This window comes from Balearica regulorum, chromosome 6 (assembly GCF_011004875.1).
Source record: "Balearica regulorum gibbericeps isolate bBalReg1 chromosome 6, bBalReg1.pri, whole genome shotgun sequence".
Classification (NCBI taxonomy): Eukaryota; Metazoa; Chordata; class Aves; order Gruiformes; family Gruidae; genus Balearica; species Balearica regulorum.
The window spans coordinates 293633-312530 of NC_046189.1; the positions used below are offsets into that span (position 1 = coordinate 293633).

The 18898-nt window shown below is 47.4% G+C and overlaps 1 protein-coding gene across 3 annotated transcripts; it reads left to right on the plus strand.

The window, feature by feature from the left end:
* The first annotated feature begins 767 nt into the window (after positions 1-767).
* On the plus strand, positions 768-17131 carry C6H21orf58 (chromosome 6 C21orf58 homolog). 3 transcript variants are annotated; one of them, XM_010298602.2, is made up of 9 exons: positions 768-1535; positions 5677-5748; positions 7262-7319; positions 9170-9237; positions 9948-10091; positions 10550-10664; positions 12667-12806; positions 14493-14665; positions 16068-17131. In XM_010298602.2, exons 2-9 carry the CDS (start codon positions 5689-5691, stop codon positions 16081-16083), a joined length of 774 nt encoding a protein of 257 aa, XP_010296904.2. In that variant the 5' UTR covers positions 768-1535; positions 5677-5688; the 3' UTR covers positions 16084-17131. The 3 variants fall into 3 exon arrangements, with proteins under 3 accessions (XP_010296904.2, XP_075611949.1, XP_075611950.1); XM_075755834.1 differs by lacking the exon at positions 768-1535 and having other exon boundaries at positions 5317-5748; XM_075755835.1 differs by lacking the exons at positions 768-1535; positions 12667-12806 and having other exon boundaries at positions 5331-5748.
* The last annotated feature ends 1767 nt before the right edge of the window (positions 17132-18898 follow it).

Sequence of the window (18898 nt, forward strand, 5' to 3'; positions counted from 1 at the left end):
GGATAGACAGCGCAATCCAGAGCGCGCTTTCTGCCTCCGCCCCCGCTGCCGCCAGTGCCCGCCCCTCCCCAGCAGCCACCAATCGAAGAGGCAGCCGCCCGCCGCCCGGGCTGAGCTGAATGGCCAGTTTCAAACGGGCCGCCAGCCACGGCCCCGCCCAGGGGCGGGAGGCAGCCAATGGGAGGAGGGGGCGGCTGCCGCGGGAAAGCAGAGCCGGCCGTTGCCGAGCCGCGTTGAGGGCTGGGCTGCGCCGCTGCTTTCCCGCTCGGGGGCCGCTGCTGGTGCTTGGGGTCGAGGCTGGCCCTCCGCAAAGAGGGGGCTGCCTGTGGGAGCTGTGCCCTTCCCTCTGCCGTTCCTGCCCCTCTGTGACCGGTCCTGGCGCAGGGCGGTTGGCCGTCCAGCTTGATTATAAACTTCTGTGTAGAGCTGTTGCCCCCCGCAGCACGCCTCGTCCGCCCTTTGTGTCTGTTGTGCGTCTCGGCTCTGTGTTGTCTCAGCGCTTGGCGAGCGAGCGCGCTGTGAGGAGCCGGGCAGCTGCTGCAGCGGGAGCTAACGGCCGGCAGCAGCTGTCAGGTAAAAAGGGAGAAATGGGGTGCTCTTTTGTTATTACTGAGAAAAATTAACCTTACTATCATCTGCAGAACTGGCGGCTGCTTTGTAACTTGAAGCTTGGAGTTGTTACTCTGCTCAGTTTAGTGGCAACCTCTTGCGATGCACTGGCTTTTTCTTTCGAAGAAACACGGAAAGGCAAGCGTCTTCATGATCTAACAACCCCTTTTCTATCCCTGGACCTTTCTATGCATTTGATCCTGAAGTCGGGCTCTTCTCTATATGGGCTTTTGCCCCAACTTCAGACGCTGCATCGTCCAGGTCATGAGCAGGACCTAGCCGCTCCTGTGGAGCGCAGCTACGCGCCCTGGGTTTCCCATGCCTACGGCAACCACCATCCAAAAAGTATGTGGGAAGAAACGTGGCCGTGTTTGCTTTCTTGGAATAAGCCGGTTTGTACCAATCTCCCGGCCCCCCGCGTTAGCTCTATGTGAATGTTTCAGCGTAGACAACAGGATGACCGGAGCAGCGTGCTCAGTGCTCCAAAGAGAAAGCTGGGGACGCTGGGAGCAAGGCAGGGATGGCACGGCTTGCTCTACGGGTCTGAAAGCCTGTCTGTGTCCAGGGCCCAGGTAGAGGTTAAGCGTTAAACTACTGCAGGGAACAGTATGCATTGGCTTTCCTTTTTTTCACGACCAATTTGGCTCTTCTAAGGAAGTGTGGAAGTTTCAGGGAGCAAACAGTGCAGACACTAGATCTGACAGCGAGGACGGGCTCCTGGTGCTAATTCTGGTCACCTGCTTTGTCAGCCCTTGGCTGTTTTGGGGTGGTTTTTTGTTTATTTGTTTTTCCAGGTACTGCCATGTTCTCTGACCCTGTAGACAGGATTCTGGAGTTTGTCCCTGGTCAATGCTGAGAGAGAAAATCTGAATTATGAAACTTCTCAGTGCAAACGCTTGTGTCATCTGAGAAGCAAAAGGAAACTGGTAAGCTCAGAACAAAGAAGTTTCTTAAAGGAAAAAAGATAACATATCATTTATAATGGCAATTTTGTTAAATCAGATATGTCACTTAAAAAATTTGGTTTACAATAATTTACTGTTTTGACTTCTTGTTCCAGCTAAAAATGTAAAATAAATGTCATGTTTGTTTGGGTTTAGTGGATTTTGGTTTATTGGTAATTCTTTTTTTTTTTTAATAACCAACTCATGCATTATATTTTCTTATATCCCTGTCTGTTTGTTAAAATGTCAGGATTTCTAGTGCTAATCTAATTAAATTGACTCCAGAGGAAATACATGAAAGGGCCCTGTTTCTGGTGGCAGGGCCACCACCGCTGTTTCCACTGGGGCAAATCCTACCTGACGTAACCACAAAAGCAGTGGAGGTCGTTTACACCTCGATTAAATTAGCAGCAGCACTGAGAATGCTGCACTAAGAAACCTTACGGACAACGCTGGGTGCTGCTGCAGCGTATCTGCAAATAAGTGAGCAGTGTTTGCAGAGACTAGTGATTTGCCATTGTCACATAAGAAGACAATAATCATAAATATAGTATATGATTAGTCCAGTTTACTTAATCATAAGTAAGCAATCTTAAGTATAATTTGGTTCAAACTAGGAGCACTGTTTTCAGAAATAACAGTAAAAAACAAGATTTCATGCCACTGTCATATAAGAATGCGCATAACTCTAATTGTAGAATATGTTTTATTCATATGTTTAGCTTCAAATGCAGACAGGACATTTCTACAATACTTGTAACCACCAAGCAGCCTAAAAAGAGCTCTTTACTGTTAATTTGCAACATTACAATTAACAGAAGCAGACAGTTGATTGGAAGGAAATTATATGTATTTCTCCATTGGTGATTTTTGTGTGCGTGTGTGTGTTTTTATTCTTTTAACCCTCTTTTAATAAATTAAAACACTCTTCTAAGACTGAAATGATAAATACTCCTCGCTGTGGAACCACAGCATGAAAGTGTATTGTCTCCAGATATTTCCAGGTGTGTCAGTTTGGTTCTTTTTATGTTGTGTTTTAGAAATCATACTAATTAAAATTAAAAGCAAAAAGTATCTAAATCAATAAAAGACACTGTAGAAATGTAGTACTCGTGTGGCCATCCCCAGGTTATCTAATCCATTCTTGTTTCTGAGGAGGGGTCTGACAGTCCTACAATGTTCATCACAGCTGTTTTTCTCTATTGTTTTTAAACATCTTCTGTGAAAGTTTTTTCTTAGATATCTGCTCCACCGTTTATCTTACTATATAATTAAGAATTTTTTCTTGGTTTTACCAGGTTTTCCTCTCCCTCACTAAGCCAAATGCTTCTTGCCCAGCCTTTTCAGACAGAAAAAACCCCCACCCTGTTCTTGATTGTATCCTTTAATTTATTTAAAGATTGCTAGCCTGTCCTCTTTTCACCATTTACTTACTAACTGAAGTCAGTTCCTCCATGTCTTCCTCAGAACTTACATTTTGTAAATGTACCATTTTATTTTTTTTATGGACTTTCTTTCCCTCTTAAACCACCATGTTTAAAATTAGGCACAGTATTCAAACTCTGACTTCAGCACTACTAAATAAAGCAGAACAATTATCTCTTGTGAGGCGCACATAACATTCCTGTTAATCCTTTTCAGAATTAAATTTGTCTGATTTTTCTCTTTTGCATCACTGTGTTCGTGTGTGATTCCCCAGTTTGTGATTCAGTGTTACTACAGATCCCTTTCAGCAAGATCCTCTTGTGTCTGGCTGACACATTTCTGGCAAGTTGTTAATTAGCAGCTTGTAAGATGTGCCTCGATGAGGGATCCCACTGCAAGCAGGGCATCCGTAAGTGTGGGAAAAGATCCCTTAGCAGATTTGCTGGCCAGCTTTTTTTTACCTACTATTGGATTTTCTCTAGGATACCTGTCACATCAAGCAGAAGTTTCTCCCTCTTTTCCTCTATAGTCAACTCAGATGCTTAACACTGGTGCTGTATTTTTACTGGAATACTTGGTTCTTTTTGTCAACCTTTCCTGTAACTCTATTCCTATTGCAACGAAGGCTCGAGAAATTTAACTTCTAGGGGACACTGTATTAAACTAGTCGATGGTAAAACATCCACTCAATATTCATCAGCTGTCAAAAAGTTACTACAGCGTCAGTGGTGACTAACAGCAGGCTTGGTGCTGTTCTGGTTGTTTGGAGATGCCAACATAGCTTGCTTTGCTCCGTTGCTGTCTGAATGCTGCCCACAACCCTGGTCCCCCATCCCAAAAGGGTTTATGAACTAGAAAGGCACGGAGAGAAGCAACTACGGGGAACGTGAGCCTGTGCAGAGACGTATGGCTGCAGTGTGGTCAGAGGCGCAGCTGATGCAGCACCTCTGAGAGTGGCCGGGAGGCAGGGATGGGAGCAGCCCAGGTGGGCTCTTGCATGACGCCTTCCCAGCGGAGCCAGGAGATCAATGAGCAAGGGAAACCTGCTGTTTGAGGGCATATTAAGTAGATTCTCTTGCTTAGAAAAGAGACACCTGAATGGGAATATGATATGGGAATGTAAGTCGCAAATGGTATGGAAAAAGTTTGAGGAGAACAGTTGTATATATTTCACGTAACAAATGAGAAGATTTCCAATAAACTTTTCAGGAATCTAGATTTAAAACAGTAATCCTTTTTTTGCCTAACGCTTAAGCGAACTATACTTACGCAGTTTACTTGCATAAGTAGGCTTCTGCTTAGGACAGCTAGGAAACTCCTTGTTTGTTGTTGCAGCTGCCCAAAGGATGAAGGGATCAAAGGTGTTCAAGATAACAGGAGAAAAGTCTACTGGGGTTTTAAAGTACAAAAATGTACACAGGGCTGTTTCTCGGGAAAACTGCTGGCGAGTGAGAGGGTTTTCTGTTCTCATAGCATTCACAAATGAGCCCTGCCAGAGAAAGCTGAGCCCCCGCTCTGACACGGCACAACTATTTTTGGGATCCTTGCGTCTCAGTTTCCGTAACCTCTCCAGTGACCGCCAGCCTGTGTATTTTTAGGGCCGGATCGCACACATATGCTGTGTGGGTCACAGCTGGAGGAGGTGATGTGTGCTGCTCTCACGCAGCTACCTACAAGCATCTATCAGCTGCTCCAGCTGCCAGCAGTGGCTCAGCTGCAGCTTTGCTGTGCCCTTAACTCAGGAAGGGGTTGTAACTTTGCTCTCCAAGGAGCAGAACCGGGCTTAAAATACGATACTGGAAAATGAGTATCTATTACCTGGCTTCTTTCTCATGCCTTGGTGTTGATGTTATGGCTGTCACTGATGACATGAAAACCCTGGGTTTTATGCTGGTAGGGCTTTGCCAGGAGAGGGAGACAGCCTACAGGTCACTTGGGAGGTGGTAAGCAAAAGGACATTATACTGTAGCCTCTCTACTCTTTTACTCATCTGGGGATGAGTTCCAGCTATGTTCGTTAATTTATTGAGCTTTTAGTTACTACCTGATGATGAAAACTCATATGAAGGGCTATGTCAAATGTGTACGGGCACCTTACAGCAGGATAAATATTGCTATCAGGCATCAATCAGCAAGGTCATAATCTGAGCCCTACCACTGGGCTTGTGTTAAAGAACTGTTCGCTTTTATTTCTCTTTTTTCTTGTCCACTAAGGTGCTGGGCATTTGCTTTACAAAAGGTAAATAAGTTTCTACACTTGGAGATTAAAGTGTTTATATTGTGGGTTGACATGACAAACTTAGCAACCAGGTTACCGGCACAAAACTCTGAGCTACTTGGAAGACACTAACAACACAGAGGGCCAGGCGTAGTGCCGCTGCCGGGGAAGGGCTAGCGACTCTCACGAACAGACAGATATTCTCAGGTACCCTGAGTTACCCTGCCACGGCCGTCGCAGCCTGCAGCACAAAAGTGTGTTGGGAGAAATGGCAGAAAAAGCTGCACCTGTGACATTGTGGTGAACGTCTGTGCTCATTCCTACCTGGGAGTGAAACTGAAGATTGCTCACAATCTTACAGGGTTTTTTTTCCAATGGAGTTATTCTTCTCTGAAGATCACGGAGAGGAAAAAATGACCACTGCAAACATATCTGCCTTTGCTTAGCTTTTTAACCTGTTTTTACTTGCCTACTCTTCCAGGAGACTACTGCAATGACAGATCCTTCCTTGGTGGATCACCTGACACGACTGAAACTCAAACTCCTAGAAAAGGTAAGGGAATTAACTCTGCAGTGGTCACCTCTGCTCTGCTTTTTGCTCTGAGATGTTTAAGCATTAACATTCTATTTTAAATAATTATATTTCTACTGAGATACAAAGAGGATCTGCAACCAGCTGAGAACCTTTCTTCATGCGAGCAGAGGCAGACCAATGTGCAGTGGTGCTACGGTCACTGCCGCTTTCTTAAATAACACTGTACAAGTTTACGTGGACCTACAGTAAATTAAAAATAGAGTTAAAATAACTTTGATCTTATGGGAAATGTCACCAGTTAGGTCAAAACCACTTTGAGTTGTGACGGGCTGAGTTTAAGAGTAAATTTTGGGTCAAGAGGACCTCGGATTGTTTTAAGGCAATTCCATGTCATCTTTTTTGTCTATTTTCACGTAAGATATGTTACCTGGTGAAACACGGGCAGACCTTCACTGAAAGCACATGAGGTGCTGCGCAGAATCCCAGTAGCTCTTTGTTGTGACTCCACACACTAATGTACCCAGGGTTCTCCACCCTCAGCACATCTGACATCCACTGGTGTGGATCTTCCGCTTCAGTGTCCTCCAGAAGCCACTTTAAAGAGTTGTTGGAAGGAAAAACAATTTGCCTGGAGACGTGAATGCTGGAAGGGGCATCTAACCTATCTCCGCAGTGGAGTCTGTCTGAGATGCAGCAGCCATTTGAGGGCAAAACTTTCACCAGTGTGGAGCCATGCAGAACCAAGAAAAGAGCCTGTGCATGAGCGAAAGGTCTCTAATTTCTGAGCATCAGGGAGCTGCTCCCTCAGGAGCAAGGAGTTGAGCACAATAACACAGCCAACAGAGCAGGGGCCTGGCCGGCCAGCCCCCAAGCGAGGCAAGCAGGGCAGAGCCAGAGACGGTGGCTAGATCTATTGGGCAAGCTCATGGTGATGAGGCAGGTCCAAGGCCAGCCTAGGAAGTGACTGCAGATTGGGATCAGGGTTAAAAGGATCCACGGCCAGTCACGGGCATGGCTGTAGTTGAACTGCAAACCAATACTCATGCAGTAGAGTTCAGGTGGGAACTGAAGACCTAGAGCTGAGATTAAAGGGGGTCCTAGGCACATGAGCAGCAGGCATGGATGGAAGCCCCAGGTAAGGCTGGTCAGGGCCATTTAGGTCTATTAGTGCACCGGATACCCCAAACTGTCCAGCATTATCTTCATATGATCCAGCTCTCTACTGCACAAAATAAATGATGTATAAGTCTCCTGATTCACCATGCTATCAATTTCCAGGTCTGGGGTAACCCAGCCAGTTGGAAGCATGACTATTCTTTTACCATTACTAGATTTGTAGTGAGACATTTCATCCTTCTATGAATACTTCTTGTAGCCCTCGCTAGCTGTGATTTAGCACTTAGGAAGCATCGCTTGTCTCCACTTCTGCTTTATTTCCTCCATCCCAAACCTATGCCTGTAGGGTAGGGTTGGAAATTGTTGTGAGCTTTGGTGCCTGACTCATAACCAGTTCTTGTGCTTCTACCAACAGAGACTAGAAAATGAACAGGAGAGCTTAGAGAAGATGGAGTCACCTCTCCCAGCTGCAAGTAAAGAGAAGCATTTGTTCTAATTGTGGGCATAAAACGGAAAGGGCTTAGTGATGTTCTCAGTAGGTCACACCAGATGATCACGTCCTCCCTAACTGCGTCCTCAGTGGCTGGGCATTTGGGTAGTCAGAACTTGCTCTGTCTTGGCTTCTGTAACAGGGACATTGTCTGGAGGGCAGGAGGGAGGTTCTGAACTTGAGTCAGTGCTGCCCCAACTCAGCCCATGTATCTAAATCTGTATGGAGCCCTGGAATTTGAAGTAGCAAAAATGCAAGTTCCAGTGAAGCTTCTTCAGTAACGTCGGTCTGTATACTAGTCTCGGTCCTAGCCAAACCAGTGAATCTTTGTGGCTTTGATGTGACTTGCTATACTGTGCAGTGATCTACATTTTATCTTTTGTTTTTCTTCAAAAATTTTTTTTTTTTTTTTTTGGACAAAGGGAAAGCTCAGCCAGCTGAGCACTGACATAAGAACAACCTCCTGCCCAGGTGTCCTTTGCAGCCTCTCAGCTGCGGATGCTGGTTCATCTGGAGCAAACTACTGGTGATCCTCTTTGTCCCAGCTCCTATACCTAGGAGTGAGCCCCTGTTGCAGTCCAGCTGTATGCTTGGCTTTGGTGATCCAAAAAAAGGCATCGTTAGGACAACTGTGTGTCTCTGAGGGATCCAGGCAGGAGGAACACTCCACTACCAATGCTGCTTTGCACCTGTGAAGCTGACCAACGCAGCCTTATGCAGACCAGAATGTGGTTTCCAATGTTAAAAAAAGTGACTCAGCTTATGAAACAAATCATTATACTGAAAGAGTTGATCTTGAGGACTGCATTAATAAGAGCTGGGAAAACGTTTTACAAGGAATTGATGCATGTGCAATTACATCCTGACTTTGGTTTGGGAATCCCAGCATACTCACAAAACTTTCAAAGTTTAGACAATTCTCTAGAAAAGCTAGCAAACCAGCTAAAAGTCAATAAATAAGGGAGTTTAAAATAACTTGTGTCTTTATCAAACTCTTTCAAAGACTGCTATGAGGTTTCACATACAAGTAGTGTGTTCCCTTCAACAATACTCCCATGGAAGCTACGCGTGCTATGTGCAGTGCATTCATTTCTTTGCATGACACATATAGTGTTTTTAATTGTCCTATCTGTGGATTAAAGGCCACCAGTAGAAGATCAGTAATATTTCTAAATTGTACTCTGGGCTCATATTCATTGAGCTGATGCACAAATAGTTGGAAGCTTTCAATGCTGTGGCCAAAAATTAAGTATCTCTTTAACAACTTACAATTTCAAAATACAAAGTGATGCTTTTCATAGCGGATGTCAGGCATGCCTCCAATGTATCTGAAAATGTTCATTCTTATTTTCATTTCAAGTGAGTTCAAAATCAGCTGTGTGAGGGAAGAACTGAAAAGGAAGTTGATTCAGAATGAAAGGAAACAGAAAAGTTGACATTCAAAACTGAGTTTGTTTTGCTATGTCATAAAAACCTTTTTTTTTTACACTTTGCGCAATCATCCTCTGCGTGTACAGAGTATATCTAGAACATTTCAGGCTGAAATGAGTTTCTAAGCCAGAAGGTTAAAAGGGGGCTTCAGAGAGCAGTCTGAAAAGTTTGTTTTCAGAGAAGGTGCATCGCCTTTGTAGAGCCGCTGAACAGCTGCATCTGTATGTGGCGTAAAGTCATTATCTGTTCCTGCACTTGACAAGAAAAGTAGCCTGAAGCCCTCTGGGGAAGAAGTCAAGCTATCTTATAACATGTGTAACAGAATTAATCTCATAACCTAGCTGCTATAATAGCTCTGTCTTTGTGATCCTTTGAGAAGATAATGGACTTTTCCTCCTTCAGGGAACAGACGTGAGGATATGCTCCAAAGCGCCCTAAGGCGAAGGAAAGATCTCCTGCAGGAGCTTAGGGTAAGAGCCCTCTCTGTGGACAGAAACAACAGAAAGGGCCAGGTTATCTGCACATCCACTGCCGGTGTGGATTCGGTTCTTTCCTGTCCTTCAGCTCTTCGGCTGGGCAGTATTCGGGTACAGAGGCTGGGCCAGCTAACCAGGGAGAGGGGCCGGGAGGGAGTACATCTTCCCTCGCTACAACTAACAAAGTTTGCACCCGCTTCAGCTGGTTGGTGGGTTGATTCTGTTTGTCCTGAACTGCTGCATCATAAGCTGTCTGGGGTAGTGCCAAAATGCAAATAAGAGACTTGTAATACTGCCAAAATAGGGACAATAGTGACTGTTACTTATTCCTAGTTGTGGAGGGTCCCAACCATTAATGAAACATTTTCACAAACTTTTGATAGTTTGTTCTTCACTTTTTTTTTTTTTTTTTACATTCCTTTTTGCTTGCACTGACAACTGTATGGCTTCAAGATATGTGGGAAGAAAAACTGTCTTTATACCTGTGCAGGCACCGGCTGAGTGCTTCCCTTCAGGCAGTGGTCACTTGTGGTCTGCCTGGCAGAGGTGGCAGTGCTGGACGTTCCTGCAGCAGTGTTTTGGCGAGCAAGGCTGTGCCCCGCTGCGGGCTCCCAAGGGCTAATCCCATTTAGTCCAGAGAGCGTAACAATACCATCTGCCTTTCTGTGACCAGGTTTTCTTTAAGAAGATACTTGATTTTGCAGGAGCAGCACCTTCTGGAAGAGCTTTCACAGCCGCCTGCACCAGCTGGAGGACAATGTCATAACCACAGAGATGCCCCCCCGCATGTCTACCAGATACCTTTTCCAGCTCCCCACGTGGAGCCACCAAGGATTATCCAGCAGACGGTGAGGATCCTCTTTCCTAGGAAATGCCACTAGCGCTGTGCCGGTCTGAGACAACCACCACAGCTGGAGGGACTTGGGGGCTGTGTGGAAGCGCTCATCCCACCGAAAGGGAAGACACGCTTCTTGCTGTTGAATGGGACACTTATTGCCCTAGGCAAAATCTAAGGGAAATCATCGTACAAATAAGGCACAAAATGAATGGTTTACCATAGGAATGAGGTAGCAAGAGGAGCAGGAGGATTGCGCACACTCTGGCCTGGACATTCAACTGGTTTCCAACGCTCATCACTGCTCGCACAGCCCACAACCTCAACTGCTTCTCCGCGATGGTCTCATGGGATACAATGTCCAAAGCCTTACTGAAATCCAGGCAGATGATACCCACTGCTCTCCCTTCCCAAAGATGAGGAAGATGGCCAAAACCAACCCTGACTTCTCCATTTTCCTTTCTTTTTCAGTTGCCGCCTCAGCCTGCCACCATCATCCAGCAGTTACCTCATCCATCCCCCCTGATCACGCAGATCCCCCCTGCCCAGCCCTTTGCAGCCCCCCGCTCTGGAAGCATTAAAGAAGGTAACGTACCCTTCGTCTAGCAGCCAGCCCCCATCGCCAGGCCTCGAGAGGTCAGGTGAGGTTCCATGGCAAGTGGAAGGAGGCACGGGAGAGTGTCCAAGCTAGTTAGCGATGTGCTGTTTCATGACTGGGCTGCTACTGGAGCTGTGGGAATTACAGTCCGTAAATGGACTAGATACCATTTCTGAGAGGCTTTCAGAAAAACTCTTATTGCTAAAACTAAAGAGAAAGGGACTACAAACTCAGCAAAGCCAAGTTAGCTGCCAGGGAAGCTTGGAAAAGTAAAACAGCTCAACCCAAGGCACCGAGTAATGTTAACAAGGTCAAACTCATGCACACAGATGATTCCAAAATTAACAAACAGGCTTCTAAAATCTGTTTCTTATTATTTTGTTCCCTCTTAACCTGCAGGTCAATCTCCTCAGAACAATACAGGCTTTTATTATGCCCCATGTCTGGAAACAAGACAGAACAGCTGAAAGGGCTGTTCCAAATATAGTGCAATGCCAATAAAGAGTTTGTTTCTAAACATAGGTGGATGCTACTGTGAAATAATACGTGAACAAAAACCTGGGATGACTTCCCTGGCTCAACCTTCAATCACAGGTTTCTTCATCCCACAGAGAAATCCTCAGTCATGAAATTGCAATATTTTTCAGCTCTTTCTTCATCTTAGTGTCTGGATTTCTGAATCAGTGTCTATTTTCGTAAATGAAATAGTCCAAATTAATGCACCACTTTTCCAAAGCTGATACATGTAAACAAAATAACTTTTGGTATGACCAGTTTAAAGAAAAAAAAAGCAGAGTTGCTTTGATTTTTTCTTTTTTTCCCCCTCTCCCTCCATCCTTCCCCCCCAAGCAAATTAGTTCCACTGCACAGGTCCTTTGTGATTAGGACCCAGAGGTCACAGTAAGCAGATTTGATGCACATGCAGTGGGCTCTCAAGGTGCAACTGCAATATCATGCAAAGCTGAGGAAACCTCTCATGTGGAAAGCAATGATCTTGAGCTGAAGCAATGGAGAGCACTGTAAGGAGCCGGTCCATGCTGGAGTAAACGACAGAGCTCTAGTGCTCAGCCCTTCTCCAGCCTGCCAGTCAGCATAGCCCGGGGTGGGCTTGTGGGGAAACAGACAGAAGATGCTCAACAGCAGCTTTCTTGTAGAAGGGAGGAGAAACAGGAGCTGATCTGAACAGTCTTATCATAGAATCATGGAATGGTTTGGGTTGGAAGGGACCTCACAGCCCATCCAGTCCCACCCCCTGCCATGGGCAGGGACACCCTCCACTAGCCCAGGTTGCCCAAAGACCCATCCAACCTGGCCTTCAACACTGCCAGGGAGCCAGGGGCAGCCACAGCTTCGCTGGGCAACCTGTGCCAGGGCCTCAGCACCCTCACAGGGAACGATTTCTGCCTCACATCTCATCTCCATCTCCCCTCCTGCAGCTTCAGGCCATTCCCCTTGGCCTGTCACTCCCTGCCCTTGGCACCAGCCCCTCTCCAGCTTTCCTGGAGCCCCTGCAGGGACTGGAAGGGGCTCTAAGGTCTCCCCACAGCCTTCTCTTCTCCAGGCTGAACCACCCCAACTCTCTCAGCCTGTCTCCATAGCAGAGGTGCTCCAGCCCTCTGATCAACTTTGTGGCCTCCTCTGGACTCTCTCCAACAGCTTGATGTCTTTCTTGTACTGGGGCCCCCCGAGCTGGACGCAGCACTGCAGGGGGGTCTCACCAGAGCGGAGTAGAGGGGCAGGATCCCCTCCCTCGACCTGCTGGTCATGCCACATTCATAGACACATTCATAGACACATGCATAGACATTAATTTTGCAGTGCCTGACCAAATATTGCTAATATTCTTCATATGTCCCTTTCAGTTGCTTTGTCTTGGTTGCAGTGACGAGTCTGTATGCTGGAGGGCACTTCTTACTGAGATGCCTCTGTTGCTTGTCAGTTGCTGATAAAGCTCTTTCTTACTTTCTTCCTTGGGGTGACCTCTTCCAAGACATGGTAGAAATGATGCTGATGCAGAATGCTCAGATGCACCAGATCATCATGCAGAACATGATGCTGAAGGCTCTGCCACCGATGTCGTTTGCACAGCCTGCTGGAGCCAGCTCTCCCCTGCTTCAGCATGCACAGCAGGTAATGACGCCGGAGTCCAAAGGGCGTCCTTGCTCACGCGAGGCAGTGGTTCATCTCCTTGGGAGGGCGTAGGGCCTGGACAAAACACGCAGAAAGTCTGGGATGTCTAACAGCTAAGCACACCTTCAAACCACTGCGCTAGAAGACTCACCGAGCAGAGCACAGCCTGCCTCTTTACCGTGGTGAGCGCTGCGACAGCACCCAGTGGAACAATGCCTCCTCCACAAGTGCAAACTGGGTTCAGTCCAGCTCTGAGAATTATCTGGCCTGCACAATGGAACCACTAACAGACTATGCAGGGAAGACATCTACACTGGGCATGTGCTGCTGCAGGTCCGCTTGCTGCGAACAGCAGGGCAATGTTTATGTTACAAATCCTGTAACTGGTAAAATTTGACCTGGCAGTTTCAAAGGGGCTAGAGCTCAAGCATAGATTCTGTGATCATACGTGGAGCCCCACTGCTCTAGTTCCTGTCTCGCTGAAAATCAATGGCTGCTGAGCTCTAAAAGGACAGATCTTAAAGGTATTTTGGTGTGTAGATATTTGTAGGGATTTTTCCAAAATGTATCCAGTGCCTGATAAGAGTGCCCAATTCCTAAGCTATTTTTAAGAAGGTGATATAGCTCCTTAGTGTTCTTAAGTGCTTTGGAAAATTATATTTCTAGTCTCTAATCTGTAGCGTTTATTACTGAAGAAGCAAGGACAGTTGATCTTTGGGGAGGAGGGCATGTCCCAGTGTTGCAAAAACTTCCCCTATACTTTTCCTACCTCTCCATTTTCAGGCTAACTATGTCTTTTCCCTGTGCTGTAGGAAGGATTTGCTTTCTTTTTCTCAGTTGTTAAGGCTGTCAGGTGCTGAGAACATAACTCCCACACTCCTGCAGTCCATGCCCAGCTCACTCACACCTTTCCTACCTGCTCTTTGCAAAAACAACAGACAGCTTAAAAGCCGCCGAGCCCCAGGTTTAATGGTGGGTAGGAAACGCAATCCTCCTCCACAGCCCATCCCATGGCTTGGAGGGAACTGATGGGTTTTTGCACCTGTTGGGACCAAATGTCTGTCCGGGACAGAAAGCCCCCGACAGCAGCTGGTAGCTCTCGCCTTTCGGGGCACTGACACCCCAGTAGGCCGCCCGCGGCACAGAGGGGCCCACTGGCTGTGTCAGCTGTGGGAAGGGCAGGCAGTGCCCGCTCTTCCTCATGTCAGAGCTGCGCCGAGCATGGCCTCGGACAGAAATCCTTTTCCATTTTCCTTCAACTTTGCAGTTTCTGGTTTTGAATACTCTTTCCCCCTTGCCATGAGAGAGAGGTCTGGGGCACATGGTGGTGCCAGGAGAGCGAGCGGACTCATCTGCAGCTTTGTGTAGAGGACCCCACGTCTAAAGGAAGATGGCAGAGGAAGAGCATGCATTGCCCCGTCCCCACCTTCCTCCCCAGGTCACTGTGCGATTCCCTGATGTAGGCTGGTGGGACAAATTGGGGGTAGTGGGATCTGAGTGCCTCTGAATATCAGGTGAAACCTGAAATCACTAAGTGTTTGCTGGACCTTCTGTGTTGGAGCCAGCAAACCCCATCTCCAGACACGTGCTGAAGGGGTGGCCAAGTGGGAACCCAGTCCCTCGGCCACAGACCCTTCCCGTGGGGGCACAGATTTCACAACTTGCTCTTTGTCTCCCTCCAACAAGGACCTGCTTTTTGCTGCTCCCCTGGCTGTGAAAGCAGACAGGCCCAGGCCATCCGCGGTGCACCACCACCACCACTACCCCCCCACCGGGGTGCTCCCAGTGCCCCACAGGGGCTTCCCATCTTCATCCACGGCACACCACTGGACCGCCAGCACGCTCCCTGCCCTGCCTACGTAAGTAAACAGCCACAATGTAAACTTTTAGCCCTTCCTTCCTGCACAGGTGGGGTAGCAAGATAGACCAGACAATCCCATGCCTTCATGGTTCCTCGCTGAGACCAGTCCTGAATAGTGTCTTTAACACAACAGTGGGACTGAGGCGGGTTAAGTAATGATTTGGTACACTCAATCTTAGAACTTGAGTAATTAACCCTTGCTTGCTGTGGAATAAACATGAGGATCGGACAAGTTCTGCAGATGACACCAAGCTGTGTCCCTGCCGCACAGAGCCACCACCCAGCAATGCTGCATGGATCCTCTCCGCACTGGTTGTTACCTGGGGTTTTGGGTCTCCTCCCTGCTAAATAAGGGCCACGTGTTTTACATTCAGGCTAAGGTTCCTAGTAGGATTTACAGTCTTGAAACACTGCTGAGACATCTGCTAATCAGAATTCCTGGGAAAAACCCCACCACTACTTGCTAAGGAAAATGGTACAAAGCCAGAGGAGTACTCGGAAATAAAGCTGAGCCTTTGTGATAAGCCTGTGCTCGTAGCTGGGGTGTTTTTTAAAGTGCGGAAATGGATGGACTTCTCCCCAGGCTGCTCCCAGGTCCCTCAGGCCCTTAGCAGAGGTCAGCAGCCAGCTTCCTCCAGGCCGCCCCTTCCCTGCTACCTCTGAGCTTCTCCTGGCTGGCTTTCTAGAGGTGAGCAGATCACACCCAGGACTAGTGTTTGAACTAGTCTGGTCATGTGAATGTCAGCAGCAGGAGGGGTCTTGGGCAAGGATCTGAGCTGAGAGCGCGGTGTCTTGCCGAGTACATCAGGAGGGGATAGCAAGAAAGCAGGTGTGGAAGCAGTGGTGCCAGAATGTTCTTATGTGCCGAGACTGGTAAAGGAATGCACATTGCTGGAGTGTGGTGGGGTGGCTGGGGACTTCGGGGTGGGGACTCGCTGTTGCACCAGTCAGAACACAGCTTTTGTTCCTGTGCTATGGCTCTTTCAAAGCCTCAGTGAACAGAAGGACAGGATGGAGGCAGCTGCATCCTCAGGCATGGGCAACCTGCTGGCAGGGGTATCTGTATGGCCCTCTTTACCATGGGATTTTAATTCCTGAACAGATTAGGTACCTAATGGGATTATATGGGATAAACATTTCTACCCCTTTCACTTTTACATGAGTTTATAATCTGTACCGGTAAAGATCTCTTGGCTCCTTCCAGAATCAGTGCAATTAGCTGTTTGCAGAAAACAAAGGAAGATCTTGTCATGGCTTTTAAGCTGTTTTCTTCCTCTTCTTCAGCTACCTTCCGCCATGAATTAGGAGATCGGACACATCTATGCTGTTGTTTTGCAGCTGCGGCAAGCATGCACTGTTGGCTATTACCAACCACGATAAAGCCATTTTTCTTGTTGCAGGTGGCCCACATACTGACAGTACATGCTCCTCTCCAAGTGGACCGTGGCATTGCTGAGGTCAATCTGTATTCGAACAGTTCCTAAATAATCTGTCTGATAATTTACACCCTAATGCCTGTATGACTGTGCTGGTACAAGAAGTGAGCAGGAGAAAGGCTGCAGATGTTCAGGACAAACGTACCGTGCACCTGTGGTCTGCTCACTCACTTCTGCTAGTTCAGTTGTTTCCTTTCATCTTCCAAGCCCAGACCAGCCACAAACAAGCACCACTTTTTTTGCCTTTTCTTCGCAGAACCAAGAAAACCCACCCCAAAGTGTCTTGCAGGCTTGGCAGCAGTCCCTGGGCGTGAAATAATCTGAGCACGAGTGTTATCTGAGCCCTTGCAAAGGAGGGTGACCCAGCTCCAGGGCTGAGAGTCCCCTACACCTGCACATTGAGGAAATGCCCCCTGCAAAGGGGGCTGCTGCCCTCCTGGGGAGGACAATGCAAACTAACCCAGGATGCCTGAATGAGGGTTTAATCACCAAACTTCATCAGCCTGAAGTGTTCCTCCCTCAGCGTTTTTGGGTTTACTCCGTCACTCACATATATTTGTCCGACAGTAATTACCTACCTGGTAAGACAGGATGAGCAGGAACCATCCAAATGCAAGTTACCTGCATAGCAGAGCAAAATCCTGGCACTGAGTTTTCCCGAAGACCACCACTTTTCCCTACCTATGCCGGTTGGCTTTACTCACTATTTGGATAAATAATTCTCAGTGGAGAAGAACAGAAGGAAATCTGCTTCTGCGGTCATTGGGTTTGAACGTTGCCGTGCAATGCCCACCCCCAGCTAACCGCAGTCCGTGTTTTCTGCCCCAGGAGGGCTCTGACTCTCAGCCTCTTCCAAATCTCACATTTACAAAGCTACCCATGGTTTTTTTCTCAAAGAGCTATTGGAAGGTGATTTAAGGAGCCTGGAATTGTGTATATTTGTTTCATCGTTTCTCAACCTTTCTCTCATATAATCAGGGTTTAGACTTGATTTAAAACAAATAATAAAATCCTGAGGTTCTTCCTTGGATATTGGCATGTCTTTTTCTTCAGCAACATAAATCAAACATTTTCCCATTCTTTACTTTTCCCACAATGTTTCAGAGGGCAGACTTTAATCTGACCCCATGCTATCCTATTTTTTTTTTTTTTCATTTAGGACTCCTCGGGAGGCTCACTCAGAGTTTTAATCAAGTGATATTTTTGGTTGTGTTTATTACAGAAAGATAAACAATGAATTGGTTGCACTTTCTCAATGTCTTCCCACCTTCTCCTGTTTTTAAGGTGGAGAACATTTTTATGTTGGTTTTGCCTGGTGCAGTTTGTGAGTGAATCTGATTAAGATAACCCAGGGACCTAAATTTTGTTTGGAATGGTTACCCAGAAGAAAAGGTTTTGCGCTGGGCACAGAGAGTCCCTGATAGGCAATGGTTAGTCTGGTTTGCCAAGAGCTATTGTCAGTAGCGGAGCAGACAGGTTTGGCAGCAAGAAGCCGATGTGCATCATCTTGGAAGGAAAAACTTTCAAACTGCAACCCACATACGGTACCACGTAGCGCTGCTCGCCGACAGGTCGGTGCTTCCCTGTGTATCCTCAAGAGCTGGTATACGGACTGTGGCCGAGGCTGCTCATGCAGAAAGTGTTATTACAAAACCAGCTTTAGTTACACAATTGTCTGGTGTGTTATCCACAGGAGTCTGTGAATGAATTGGCGTACCTTAAAGTGCTGCTATCAAATTCATAAGCCAGGGTGGTGGAGCAATCTGTAAAGCCTACTGGTCAAGTATGCAAAGGGTGCTGTGAGTGGTACTTCCAAAGAATAACTGTCACTGCTGGAAGCTAATGGTGTGCTGTCTGGGCTCTGAAAACAATTAATGAATCATGTATTTACTATGTAAAACTTACCTTGCTCTTTGCCCTCCCTGCTTTGTTTTCTTTGCTCTGTGTGTGTGTCAGTCAGCGTGGATCAATTCACTGCTGAGCTGATCAGAGAAACCCAACGAAGGGTCTTCAGTGGCCAATTGTTCAGCACCAGGGCTGCAGGCACTAACAGCCTTCCTCAGCCCCAGCCAGCCCCAGCTGGGACGCCTGCCTGCCCCAAGGCCAGCAGTCCCATTTAAACTTGGGCCTGGGCCTGTTGTCAGTCCTGCTGACCCCATCCTGCATGTCCTCTCCTTGCGTGGTACTGTGTGGTGGGACCATGGCGCAGTGCTTGCTCCCCATTCCCTCGGGAGCAGCTGGCCCTTCCTGCACCAGGACACGCAATGGGGAGCGGCGCCGTGCTTGTGCAGGGATTTGATCTTGCTCCTTTGAGACAGACCTGCTGTTTTGGGCTGTGCATTGCAGATTTAGCAATAAATGGTAGCTGGTGTATGTTAATGTATGTGTTTTCACTGTCTGCTGTTTAATTATTGTGTGCTCCTCCCTTTTAAAATCTTACTGTGTGCAGCGTTGGCTGAGCAGAGCACTTCCTCCCAAGGACGGGCACGTGAAACGGTGCATGCAGAGATGTCTCCTCACAGCCTCGTCCAAGTCCTGGAAACCTTCTGCAGATTAGGCATGGGCCTCTGCTCAGATCACGCCCCGGAACGCTGGAGCCACACACAGCTTCCTGGGGTGAAAGATGTCCTCGCAGATGGGATCGGGACAAGCAGCATGGTACGCATCCCACCCTCAGAAGTGTCTGTCCTGTGAGGCCCTGGGAGTTAGTCCGCATCGTCCCACGGTACCTCTGCAGCTGCAGCCCAGCGAAGCACCAGCAAAAGCCTGGCAGATGCAAGTTCTCCTCCTCTTTT